Below are 12,059 nucleotides of genomic sequence, written 5' to 3'. Positions count from 1 at the left end.
GTGGTCGACGCAGATTGAATCCGCGCCTCCTCCATAGTCATGGCGATGAAAGTCATCGGAGCCGTGGTCCAGGTGATCTAGCCAACGGTGAACGTGAGGCCGTTCGGCATAGCCACGGAGCCGGAGATGATGACCATCTTGTTTACTTGGAGAGCAGTACGCATACCCCATACCTGGCGCGCCACTATCGATGAAACATGGTCGGCAGTCTACCTAGGGGTATGCCCAAGGTAGTAAATTGTCGGCAGATAGATGCGCAAGCCACAAATAAGACGGTGACGCAAGACAGACATGAGGTTTTATCCAGGTTCGGCCGCCAAGAAGGCATAATACCTATATCCTATGTCTGATTGTATTGTTGTATGTCAATGAGAGATGTTTTTTAGAGGGGTCCGCTGCCCGCCTTATATAGTCCGGGGGGCAGGGTTACAGATCTGGAAACTAATCATAGCCAGTTACAATTGCCATAGGTGGTCGGATAAGGATTCCTATTCTAACCGATCAGGATCTCGCTTGATCACCAAATCAGTCTTGACTCCTTGCGCGAGACTCCGAATAGGTTAGCCAGGCCACGCGTCGTCTTTTGGTGGACCGGACCCTCTGAGCTGGGTCGGCCTAAGCCTAGCCATAAGGGTATAGGGGTTAATACCCCCACAGGACCCATTGAGGCATGTCCTCTATCGTGTGTTCTGGTCGTTCGTGTAAACAGAACATGCATTCTAGTTTTATTGGCCAGTCGTACTTGTTGATGGCACTTTCCTAACAGGAAAGTACAGGGGCACCTTGATGATGGCTGCTGCTGTTGATCCTAAGGACCAGATAGTACCCATGGCTTTTGCTTTGGTAGAGGGAGAGAATAATGAATCGTGGTCATGGTTCATGCGGCTTCTACGTGTGCAAGTGCTTGGCTCAACTCGCACTATATGTTTGATCTCGAACCGTCACACAGGGCTTCTTAATGCTGCAACTGAGCATATAGATGGGTTCTCGCCTCTAGTACATAGATGGTGCATGAGACACTTTACCGCTAATTTCTGGCGGCGTCAGCGGAAGCAGGAGGTATGTGACAAGGTAAACGCTCTATGTTGTGTACGTACAGAGCACCAGTTCAAGGAGATAAAGAGAAAACTAGACAAGATGGTAAATGCAGCGGGAAAGGCCTGGTTAGAGGCATAGATGGAACAGAAGGCTCAGTGTGCGTTAGCATATGACGAGGGGGGTTTCAGGTATGACATCATGACCACTAACTCCTCAGAGTCCTTCAACCGTATATTCATTGGAGTTCGATCGTTGCCTTTGTCTGGAATTGTTGAGTTCTTGTTTCATAAGTGCAACGAATATTTTGTGAAGAGGTGGGAACTTGCGCAGAGGAATATAGTTGAGCAGGGGCATTTTGGAAAGGCCAGAGCTGAACATTTGAAGGAGGCCGAGGAATTGGCCAAGCAGCACACCGCCGAGTCGTATGGACCCCGTCGCCATATCTTTAGTGTTCGGGGCAAGGGTGGCACAAGCTTGGGCGGCGAACGTTATGGTGGACGAAACTACCGAGTTGATCTTAAAAAGGTAGAGTGCAGTTGCAACATCCCTCAGATCATGCATGCCCCTTGCTCTCATATGATCATGACCTACAGGGTTCACGGGTACAACTATGAGGATATGCCATATATGTCACCCTTGTATCTCCGTTCGAACACCGTTAGTATTTGGGAGATGAGCTTCGAGCCATATCTTGACCTGACATAGTGGCCACCTTATAATGGTTATGACTACGTGTCATATCCGGATCTAATGAAGGTAGGGAAGGATATGAGGAAGAAGAAGCGACTCAAGGGGGACATGGACGCTATGAGAGGGTACGACAAAGACATGTACGGTGGGGGAGACTTAAATGAGACCCGTGGCAGGAATCTTTGTTCCGTTTGCAAACAATCTAGTCACAAGGCTAGCTGGCATAGAAGATGAGGGCAGCAGGTGATTTCATATTGTGTTCGTACTGCATAACAAGTAGTTTAAATTTTGCAATGCTACATAATGTTAATCTGAATATTGTTAATTTGAGTACTCTAACTCTTTTTTATCAATTTGTAATAAGATGGCCCCTCCCACGCCGCACTAGTTGTACCCCCTTCTTGAGGTGGAGTACGACGACCCCCTTTTTCCACCGGACGACGAGGTTTCCAAGAGGCGTTCGAGGAATCCTTATATTCCAGGGACTTAGTTTATTACGTCGAACTTATGTCGGACGAATATTGTCGTCGAAAACTTGCAGACTCATAAACCAATGAAAATGTTATGTGGTAACTTGTCGTCCATTTATTTGCTTCATGTTTGTTTTAACTTGCGCACGATCGCGGCACCACTTGTAGTTTTGTACAGCACCGACAACAACTCAATTGAAGCTGGATGTTGTCTGTCCGCGTCACTGTCGCGCCGTCGTCTATGGTGCGGCACTGACACGTTGTTTAGTATGGCGCGGCACTGACGCGCTGTGGACTCTGGCACGTCAAAACCTGGGCTATGGTGTGGCCGAACCAGTGGGCTACGACGTTGTATTCGAGATAATTTCACCCGATTACGTTCATTTTAGAAATTTTGAACGCATGATACAAACAGATGTGATCACTTAAGATCGATCATGGGTAATCCGAGTACATGACACATGGGTATAATACATCAGTAGTTTAAATAGAATATAAGACAACACAATGGAATTTCTACTACATAGCTACATTGATCATTAATAAAGCATGGAACTAACAGTCAGCGCAATTAAAAACCCTCAGTCAGAAACATACTGAGTAAGCAACTCGTCGTCCGAGTACCAATCCTCAACCATAACCCTGTTGTTGTGGCTAGGCTCACCTGCATTGCCCTGATCTGCCTTTCGCCTATAGTAAGCGGCCTCCGCTTCATCTACGGCCTCTGCGGCCTAAGTGAAGAACACGTCGTCATCCTCCGCCGCCTGCAAGCTCGCCTTTGCTAGAGCGATGAGCTCGCTCAGTCTATCAGTGTCGTCCTTGGCCTCCTCCGCCTGCAAGCCCGCCTCTGCTAGAGCGATGAGCTCGCTCAGTCAGTCAGTGTCGTCCTCAGCCTCCTCCACCTGCAAGCCCACCTCTACTAGAGCGATGAGCTCGTTGAGTCTGGCAGTGTTGTCCTCATGCTCGTCCCCCTCATTAGACAACATAATCGGTGATTCAACGGTGCGACCAGCTTGCTTTCTGTGCTCATCTAACTTTTTTCCTCGTACCTTGCACGAGCCACCTCTGCAACATGGTCCTCGCTGCATCCAATCCCTTCATGTATAAAATGCAATTAGTTAGCAACGCGACTATATTACATTTAAAATCAGGCAACGAAAAAAAAGGCTTCGAAGTACTCACTAGCACATAATGAAACAACATGCTCGTTCAAGACCTGCATCTGTACTCTTGTCTCCTCCCTTGCCTCCTTCCTTGCTCTCTCCTCCTCTAATGTCATCCGTCTCTCCAATCCCCATTTGACAAGCCCAACGTCGATCGGGTTACAAATACCGCGTTGTCTAGCAAACTCACGCATCTTATCTTTGTGATGTTTAACGAAAAGGTTGACGTAGTCAGGTCCATATCCCCTCTTTTGTGCAATTACTTGCTTCCCCTTTAGTTCATCTAAGAACTTAGCTTGACCATCATAACATTCCCACCTGCATTTTTAGTGCTCTGTTCAAACGATAAATTATATCATATATGTCTTAGCAAAAGAAACAAAATATGATTCCATGGTTACCATAAAAATAACCAACCTCATCATAGTCAATCATATAGCCGCAATAATGACCTATTCTAAGCTCCGAAGGGACTAGACCGTAGTTGGATTTAACACCACATTCGCACTTGACTGGCAGTGCTCTGTAAATTAACCTTTCTTTCTTCTTTTGCTTTGCTTTTGGAGGTTCTTCGGTCCATTTATTCTTAGAACCATACAACCACTCCTTGAAACGACACTTCGTCATTGAATACACCTAAATAACGTGACATTAGTACATGACACATATAGCTCAATATTTCAACACATACACTTTGCACTTACTTTATGCTTGTTTAGACACACAAACTCCAATGTATTGTCAGGGTTTATCACGGCTCGGTCTCCGCAATGGCACAGAGGAGGTTTCTCGAGTTGTCTAACTACGGCTAAGTGCTTCTCCTTAGCCGTCATTGGAGGGAGGTTAGGGTGAGGTGGAACCCACCGCTCGAAGTGCTCTCGTGGATGTCGCCCTCTCCATCAATCGTCGAAAAGGAGGTACCTGGGATCAAACTTGTCTGCACCGTCGATCCACTGAAAGAAAAAGCACCTCTCATGGGCCTACACAATAAAATTCCAACAAAATATTAGTAACCTAGTAATACAAATGAAGAAGAAAAAATATACGAAAACAATTACTTACATTAAAACGACTGCACGTGTAGAAGCAACGAGCCGCTGTGTCCGGATGTCTCGATTGAAACACATCGCCCGGATGACCACAGTCACACTTAGGGACAGGGAGTCCAGGAGGGACGGGGGCATCTTTGCTAGACTCGTTGGGGTACAATTCTCTAAGACGACCCCGTTTTCGCCATAACTGCTCCCGAAATATGTCTTACATCTAATAAAACGGTTCAAATTAAACATCAATCAAAACAACGCAAATTAATATAAAATATAATCATTTGCAATACAACAAAAATAATATAACCAACAATTATAGCAACAAAAATATACATGGTAAACATACTTCTAACTAAATAATTAACCTTAACATTGACAAAATCAAACTAATATCTTCCTTCAAACCGTAGACCATAGTTCCCAAACATAATTTTTTTCTCCTAAACTTAGCTCCCATTCATAATATACTATCCATCATTCAAACGAAAATAAAATATGCGTTATTACCTTGCACGAGGACGAAGAAGGAGGGAGGCGGCCAAGGAATGGAATGGAAGGGAGGCGGCAATGGAGGGCCGGGCGGGGGACGGGACTGGCCGCGACGGTTTTTTCGGCTCTGCCGCGCCACGGATCAGGGCGGTGGCGCGGCAAGCCCTGCCCCGTCAGCGGTCAGCGATTCTGGTCGCCGCCACGTCAGCCCTCTACAGCGCCACCATGCATGGCGCGGCACAGGCATTTGGCCACGCGCAGGACAATAGACGCGGCCAAAAGTGTTAGTTTAAAAAAACCGACCGTGTTAAATTTAAAATTAGTTTACAAAAAAATGCTAAAATTAAAAAAAAAAGTCCTGCCCGAGGCCTTCTCAATGGGGGGAAACCGTGAAAGCTTGGGTCAAAAAGCTCTGATACAGGGTGATGCAGGGAAAATCAAACGGAATCAACATGGTCAGTCAAACTGCGGCACTATGACTAGCGGAGCTGAATTTGGCATGCGAATCAAAGGCTCAGATAATCCGTTATCGATATACCTAAGATGGTTATAAAGGACATTTTTTGTTTGCTTAGACTTGGACACAAGTTGCGTACTCTTCTTACTAAAAAATGTCATTTTGGAGTTCTTTTTTTAGTATTCCATTCCAGTTGACAAGGAAGCATACTGTATGCAAGTGCTTAGTGGTAACGGACACAGAGATGCAATGCAATGCAGCGGCTAGCGTTAAGGAAGGACGGTCCGACCTGGTGGAAGCCGGGCTCGCGGGTGAGCGGCACGCCGAGCTCGCTGAGGCAGGCCTTGACGCGCTCATCGCTGCCGAAGAAGAACCTGTACCGGCCGAGGCAGCCGTCGATGGCCTCGGCGAGCGCGGCCGCGGCCCGGTAGCTGACCGCGAACCCGCCGCCGCCGAAGGCCGTGCCGTACGAGTGCATCACGTCCTGCTCCACGCTCTCCGACGGCGCCCCGACATAGTACATCTCCTCGTGGTCGTACTTGCGCAGCACGGCCACCAGGTTGTCCGGGAAGAAGACGGTGTCGTCGTCGCCCATCACGAACCACCGCACCTCCTCCCGGTCCCGGGCCATCGTGTCGTTCCCGAGCTCCGCCGCGACGGCCAGGAACGAGTCCGCCACGATCCGGGCCATCCGCGACGCCTCTGGCATTTGGATTGGAAAAATTGTAAATGTAGTGTGCCGTCGGATTTCTGGAAAGCCGATAGGGTACCTGTCGGCCCACCAGGATATTTTGGCGGGTGCTATGGGTCATTGAGAGCCCGACAGGATACTATATCATTAAAAAATACTATTTTAAAAACCACGCAAGAACCACCGCCTCGCGTCTAGACCTGCCAAGAGGCAAGGCAACCAACAACCCACTTCGCTTGGACGGAGCAGATGGTAAATTCCCCTTGTGTTCAACAGATATATATAAGTGGATTTTCTAAACTTAAACAGTCTGTTCGTTTGGTCGTATTTGACTTATAAGCCATGGCTTATCAGTCAACGAATAATTTTTTTTTCTCTCACACTAAACCAGTCAACAGTATTTTCAGCTGTTGTTTACCAGCCAAACTAAGCCCAAACGAACGTGGCGAAAGTCGATTCTAAAGCACGCATAAAAGTGGATTCCTGCACGCTTCCTTCCCACTTCCCAGTGGACTGGACAGTCTCGCTAGTTTCGTCTATAAACTGCCTACAGTAATTCCCAGATGCATGTCGCGGTTGCTCCTTTTCCGCACCGTACGTTCTTGGGCTCTTGGCTCTAATTAATAGTTGTCCTGATTGCATTGCTGCCTACCGTTGTGCACTAGCGATCTGTGTGAGCATCCCAGGCTCTGTTCCGTTGGCTAAAAAAACGGTCGATGATACTGATTCGTTGGAGGAGAAAAACATTGTTATTTTATTGAAACGGTACGACTGATAAGTTTCGACGAACAGGGTTCTAGCCTTTAGGTGAGGAGGCAACGCAAGCATCGTCAGTCTCGAGCTGCACCCGGCAATCTTGCGGCCGGCACGCTGATGATTGCCTTGCTCTCCGGTGGAACAACAACCAGACCCACGCACCGTGCACGTCATAGTCTCGTGTCGCGTCCGCCGGCGGCAGATGCCAAACTGTATGGGCCAACCTCGGCGACAATGCCAAGCGCCGCCGCTGGCCCGTTGTGGTTAATTGTGGGTGGCCGTGGCCGATGCAATCGATGACAGATGCCTCTTCAAAAACACACCGGAAACCTCAGCCACGAACCTTACCAAAGCTAGAGAACCAGACGCGTCACTGTTGACGTCGACTCTGATTTGCGCGCCAATGTTCGATGAAAGCTACGTACCTCTCCCCAGGGGACGTGGCGACGTGGCGCTGACATGTCATTTCCGGGTGACTGTCGAGACGACCGTCAGGACAACAGCAGCACTGTAGGAGTTTACTGTACTGTATGTGCTGCGATTGCCGATTCCCAGCACCAACAGATGCTGCTGGGTTCTTGGAACGAAAGCAGCGGATGATTAGAAATGGGAAACGCCGAGACGAGGCCAAGGTGCGAAGGCAAAAGGCTGCTGATTCTGTTTCGCTTCTGGCTGTTGGCTTTATTCGCTGTTCGCCGTTCATCGGTCACCATGTCATAGAGACGATTCCGGCTTTGCCTTGTGCTGTACATGTGCTGTGATGAATACAGTGATTTGCTGCTAGATACATGGCGTTGTTTTCTGGCTTGGTCTAATGAGCAAAGTGCAGGCGATAGAACAGCAATCGTAAAGGACAGCCTTGCAGATGCAGCGTAAATTCCACAGGTCATGCAACAGCGCAGCTACCGTTTAGCACCAACCAGAGAGCTCAAGCTTCAGGTTGATCACATGTTGGGATTAATTTCGCTGAACCTCAACCAATACACACAGGCCGTTACAAAACAAACAAAGCTGAACAATGAAGCCCCACTGGCCCAGTTACATAACCATTCGGCAGATGCCGCCAGTGTACTCTGTCTGAGCTATCTATAGTAGCAAATTCAAGGCTGTGCATCTCTCTCACCAGGACCAGATATCCCAATTTTAAATGCAACCCCAAATGCAATTCATTCACAAACTGAACAAAAGTTCAGGTGATTTTTTTTTAAAATGCTACAATTATGGATTAACTATTTGATCGTATCGAATGCACTCTGATATAAAAAATAAAAGGCTCTGCTTATTGCAAGTAGAGTTCTAAAACAAAACACCCTTTCAAAAGGGGAACTAGGGCAAACAAAAAGGGCAGGTAAGATGGAGCACCCGCTTCTTCTGAAGCAGATCAGCATACAATACAATTTGCAGAAGTCGACGCTAGTGAAAACCATGGCAAACAGGATGATCTATGCCTTCTCTATTAGCTGCAAGACCTCAGCTTCGGTGGGCAGTGACGGGATTGCCCCCTTCTTTGTGGTGGTGATTGCTCCACACGCGTTAGCGAATTTAATAGACTCCGCAAGTTTCTTCTCGTCCTGTACAGTCACCAGATACCAAATTTCCATCACATGGTGAAAACTGAAAACTGAAGGGACCAACTTGACATGTAGAACCAACAATTTTTCAGATCAAAGAACAAATTTCAGGCAACATACTTGTAGTGAGGATGGATCTTTAACGATCCTTCGGAGCAGAGCACCAACAAATGCATCACCTGCGCCAGTTGTATCAACTTGTTGTACTTTGAAGGAAGGGACAGCTCCATGGAAATCCTGCAATCAAGCAAAGTAAACTTTTGTAAGTCTCCGCTGCAGATGAAGTCTTCCAAGTCACAATGTGCAAATTATATATATGCTAATAGTGTACACTTTGAATTTGGCAAAGACTGGCCCTAGTGAAGTTCAATATAAGCACCCCATGAATATTCAGCATCAACAACACATTTTCATAGGAAAGCAGCAATCACAAAGTTATAAAGCATACCCACCCTGGCATAGTACTTGCATCCTTGATCTCCAAGAGTCACTAGGAGCAGCTTCATGGTAGGTCGCCACAGCTTCATGACAACATCGTCCTCCACTGAGTCGATGCCTGTCAAGAACTCAAGCTCGACTTCGCTGACCTTGACAATGTCTGCCTGGTCCCAGATGCTCAAGATCTGGGTGCGGGCCTCCTCACGGGATGGCCATAGTGCCTCCCTCAGGTTTGGGTCATAAGAGAGCAGTGCACCAGCCTCTTTGGCAATCTCCATGGCACGGAGATGTGCCGTCCGGCAAGGCTCAGCAATCAAGCTTATTGATCCGTAGTGAAAGACCGCAGCCTGTAGAAAATACAACTTATGAAAAAATTACCCAAACATTCCCTCAAAAAAAAAACTAAACAAACAGCGGGGAAAGATGGACAGATGCTGCAAGTTTTTTTTTTTTTTAAACTGTGTTCCAATCTGAGTCATTGCATTAGTTCACATATTTTCCAGTAAACTCTACAAATGACAGCCTTTTTTTTAACATGTTTACAGAAAGCATGAAAAAAAATGAACCATCTAGGATCACCTGATACGTGGTAATTCTAGATTTAATTCAAGTTCTTGGTGTAAAGAAAATGGAATAGTGCTAATCCAAATTCACAGATCCAACAAGGACGTTTGCCATCATATAGTTATGCATTTATATCTTAGTAGGATCACACGGATAAATCAGAGTTTCTCTAAAGCTTCAATGGAACTGAGGAGGAACTGAAGTATTGTCACGTCAGTTGCAATTATTGACCCACCACAAAGAAACAAAAATTCCTCCGTGGACTCCGTAATACACGCCATGGCTAACGATTTCTACAAGGCCAGCTCACGCCGATGGATCCAAGAAGCACGGGGTTTGACTAGTTTCATAACGGCTCTCCTTTGGATTGGATTACTACTACTACTTGTTTGTCTCCCCCTAATTTTTAGGATGAATCACAGAAGCCACATGACCAGATCCAGAAAAGAACAAATTCGCCAACTAGAACGCACAACAAGATCCGACCAAAACCAGCAAAGAAAGGCGCCCACTTTGGCCCCGGAATCTTTGGATTCCACGGGAAGATTCAACATCAAAGAGCCGAATTAGACGACGGGAAAAAAAGGGGTACCTTTATAGGAGTATTGTTGAACGTAATAAACAAGAAGAGGCCCGAGAAAATTGCAGGCGCCGCGACCTAAACCGCACGCGAAATCAGCGCAAGAAACCTAGCGGTCGCATCCAGATCCCACCCGGGATCGAATCAAGAAATGGGCGGAAAGATTGATACTGTACTCGACGGGATCAATCAATTACAACAATAAGTCTGTCCGCAGATCACGGGGTGTGAAGGCACGGGGATCACCAAGGAAGGATATCAGGGTGGCGCTGGGCTTAACTTACCCTCTTGATGAGCTCGACGTTGAGCTCGTCGGCGGTGAGGAGCATGTCGGCGCTGGGGTTGCGGTAGAACATGAACTCGCGCTCGCCGTCGGCGCGCAGGGTGACGAAGGCGAGCGCGGTGCGCGCGCCGGCGTCGAAGACGACGCCTTTGCCGTCGACGCCGTTGTCGCGGAGGATGGCGGCGAGCATGCGGCCGAACTCGTCGTCGCCGAGCTTGCCGACGAAGGCGGCCCCGCCGCCGAGGCGCGAGACGGCGATGGCGACGTTGGCGGGCGCGCCCCCGGGCGCCTTGAGGAAGGCCGGCGCCTCCGCCAGCGAGACCCCCGCCACCGTCGGCACGAAGTCTATCAGCATCTCGCCGAAACTCACCACCAGCTCTCGCCCGGCCGCCATTGCTCCTCGCGGTTGCCGCCCCCCTAACAAACACAGCGCACGGACGCAGAGGTGGGGTGGGGAGAGAGGGGAGGACTAGAGGAGAGGAGAGGAGAGGAGGTGGGCGCGTGTGCGGAATTTTCTGGTGAGGTGGCGAGGCGGCGTGTTTTATAGAGGACGGGGAGGGGTGCCTTGGGCCTTGGCTTGGGTAGGGGGGGTGAAGGCGAAGGCGAAGGCGGATGAGAGCCGAGAGGGAGATGGTGGGGTGTTGTGCGGGTGCGGCCGCGGGCCGCGGCCGTGCTTGGGTTTCTGCGGGGCGTAGCGTCGCAAGGGGACGGATGACCACAGCACAGCACAGGTGCGCTGGCTGTTGACGGCTGCCATGCTTCGATCGGCTAGCTTTTTACTAGGCTTCTTCCTCCCAGCTCGTCCTGTAACGTTTATCTAGAACCATGCCTTGCCCTAGGTAGAATGGTGTGTGAATCATATTTCCAGGGCTCGTTTGCTTTGCTGAAAAAACAGTCGAAATATTGTTCCGATTAATTTGTTGAAAGAGAAAAACAATGTTCCGACTAAACAAAATAAGCTAAAAAATACGAGTTAAAAGAGAAGCAAACAGGGCCATATATGAAATGAAACAGGATGGAGATCCCCTCCCCATACTGAGGAGCCATCAAGTATGTGAGGGAAGCCTAAGAGGATGATTTTGGATGTTGCAACAAAAATAACATTCGTATTCGTAGTAAACGTGGAAATTATTCGTATTCGTAGTAAACGTGGAAATTATGAACAAAAGACGGCATTGCAACAATTAAGCATATATCTATTAGACTTTCTATTTTACTTAAACTTATTGTTGCCCTTACTATAAAACCTTATCGTCTTATCAATACACGTACAACATTTTATTATTTTATATATAAGTGATTTAAATCTATTTTGTCACTAAAAATCGTAATTTAGCCTTCTGATGAACGGTTGCACTACTTTACTGCACTCATTACTATAATACATGAGCTAGCTGCAGCTGCAAAGCTCAAGTAGTGTAGCCTATTTGGACCTAATAAGTTGATAATAAGGGAACCATAAAGTATGTGGAAAGTTTGTGAGCGTGAAAAATATGGCTACCATGGTCTTGGCTACGTGGTTCCTCGTCCCTTGCTGACTCCACAAAGCATCAAATGCTCCAGCTAACAGTGGTCCGTGGAGTCCAATTCAGCTGAAGCTAACGTGTTGTTGGCAAAGCACTCCATCGCACGTAGGAGGAGAAAATCTGTTGCGGCCATGTCCACCCGGAGCAAAATGTAGGACAAAACAAAGGTCCGGTTCGTTTCGCTGAAAAAACAAACCGAAATACTATTCCGACTAATTTGTTGTGAGAGAAAAACAATATTTCGACTAAAAAAACAAACTAAAAATTATAGATTATAAGACAAGCGAACATGACCAA

The 12,059-nt window shown here is 47.6% G+C and overlaps 2 protein-coding genes across 5 annotated transcripts; both read right to left on the bottom strand.

Annotated features, from left to right (window-relative positions):
- Nucleotides 1–2,658: 2,658 nt before the first annotated feature.
- Nucleotides 2,659–6,072, bottom strand: LOC136453795 (uncharacterized). Of its 4 annotated transcripts, XM_066454348.1 has the most exons (6): nt 4,915–6,072; nt 4,424–4,624; nt 4,066–4,341; nt 3,779–3,997; nt 3,381–3,695; nt 2,659–3,293 (listed from the first exon to the last, which is right to left on the bottom strand). In XM_066454348.1, the coding sequence occupies exon 1, from the start codon at nt 6,060–6,062 to the stop codon at nt 5,577–5,579; it is 486 nt and encodes a 161-aa protein (XP_066310445.1). In that variant the 5' UTR covers nt 6,063–6,072; the 3' UTR covers nt 2,659–3,293; nt 3,381–3,695; nt 3,779–3,997; nt 4,066–4,341; nt 4,424–4,624; nt 4,915–5,576. The 4 variants fall into 4 exon arrangements, with proteins under 4 accessions (XP_066310445.1, XP_066310444.1, XP_066310446.1 ...); XM_066454347.1 differs by having other exon boundaries at nt 3,779–4,341; XM_066454349.1 differs by having other exon boundaries at nt 3,381–3,679; nt 3,779–4,341.
- Nucleotides 6,073–7,728: 1,656 nt separating this feature from the next.
- LOC136450925 (fructokinase-1-like) lies at nt 7,729–10,766 on the bottom strand. The gene is made up of 4 exons (XM_066451619.1): nt 10,238–10,766; nt 8,824–9,156; nt 8,492–8,608; nt 7,729–8,371 (listed from the first exon to the last, which is right to left on the bottom strand). Exons 1-4 carry the CDS (start codon nt 10,628–10,630, stop codon nt 8,243–8,245), a joined length of 972 nt encoding a protein of 323 aa, XP_066307716.1. The 5' UTR covers nt 10,631–10,766; the 3' UTR covers nt 7,729–8,242.
- Nucleotides 10,767–12,059: the final 1,293 nt, after the last annotated feature.

This window comes from Miscanthus floridulus, chromosome 5 (assembly GCF_019320115.1).
Source record: "Miscanthus floridulus cultivar M001 chromosome 5, ASM1932011v1, whole genome shotgun sequence".
NCBI classification, from domain to species: Eukaryota; Viridiplantae; Streptophyta; class Magnoliopsida; order Poales; family Poaceae; genus Miscanthus; species Miscanthus floridulus.
The sequence above is the reverse complement of the archived record's forward strand: the minus strand, read 5'-3'. Positions and strand labels throughout refer to the sequence as shown.

What these genes read in the sequence shown, in the direction of transcription:
- LOC136453795 (XM_066454347.1), bottom strand. Translation starts at nt 6,062, where the DNA reads ATGCCAGAGGCGTCGCGGATGGCCCGGATCGTGGCGGACTCGTTCCTG.
- LOC136450925 (XM_066451619.1), bottom strand. Translation starts at nt 10,630, where the DNA reads ATGGCGGCCGGGCGAGAGCTGGTGGTGAGTTTCGGCGAGATGCTGATA. An exon ending in GATGCAAGTACTATGCCAGG is followed by an intron (nt 8,609 to 8,823) that starts GTGGGTATGCTT and finishes GCTTGATTGCAG; the next exon opens with GATTTCCATGGAGCTGTCCC. An exon ending in AAGATCCATCCTCACTACAA is followed by an intron (nt 8,372 to 8,491) that starts GTATGTTGCCTG and finishes GTGACTGTACAG; the next exon opens with GACGAGAAGAAACTTGCGGA.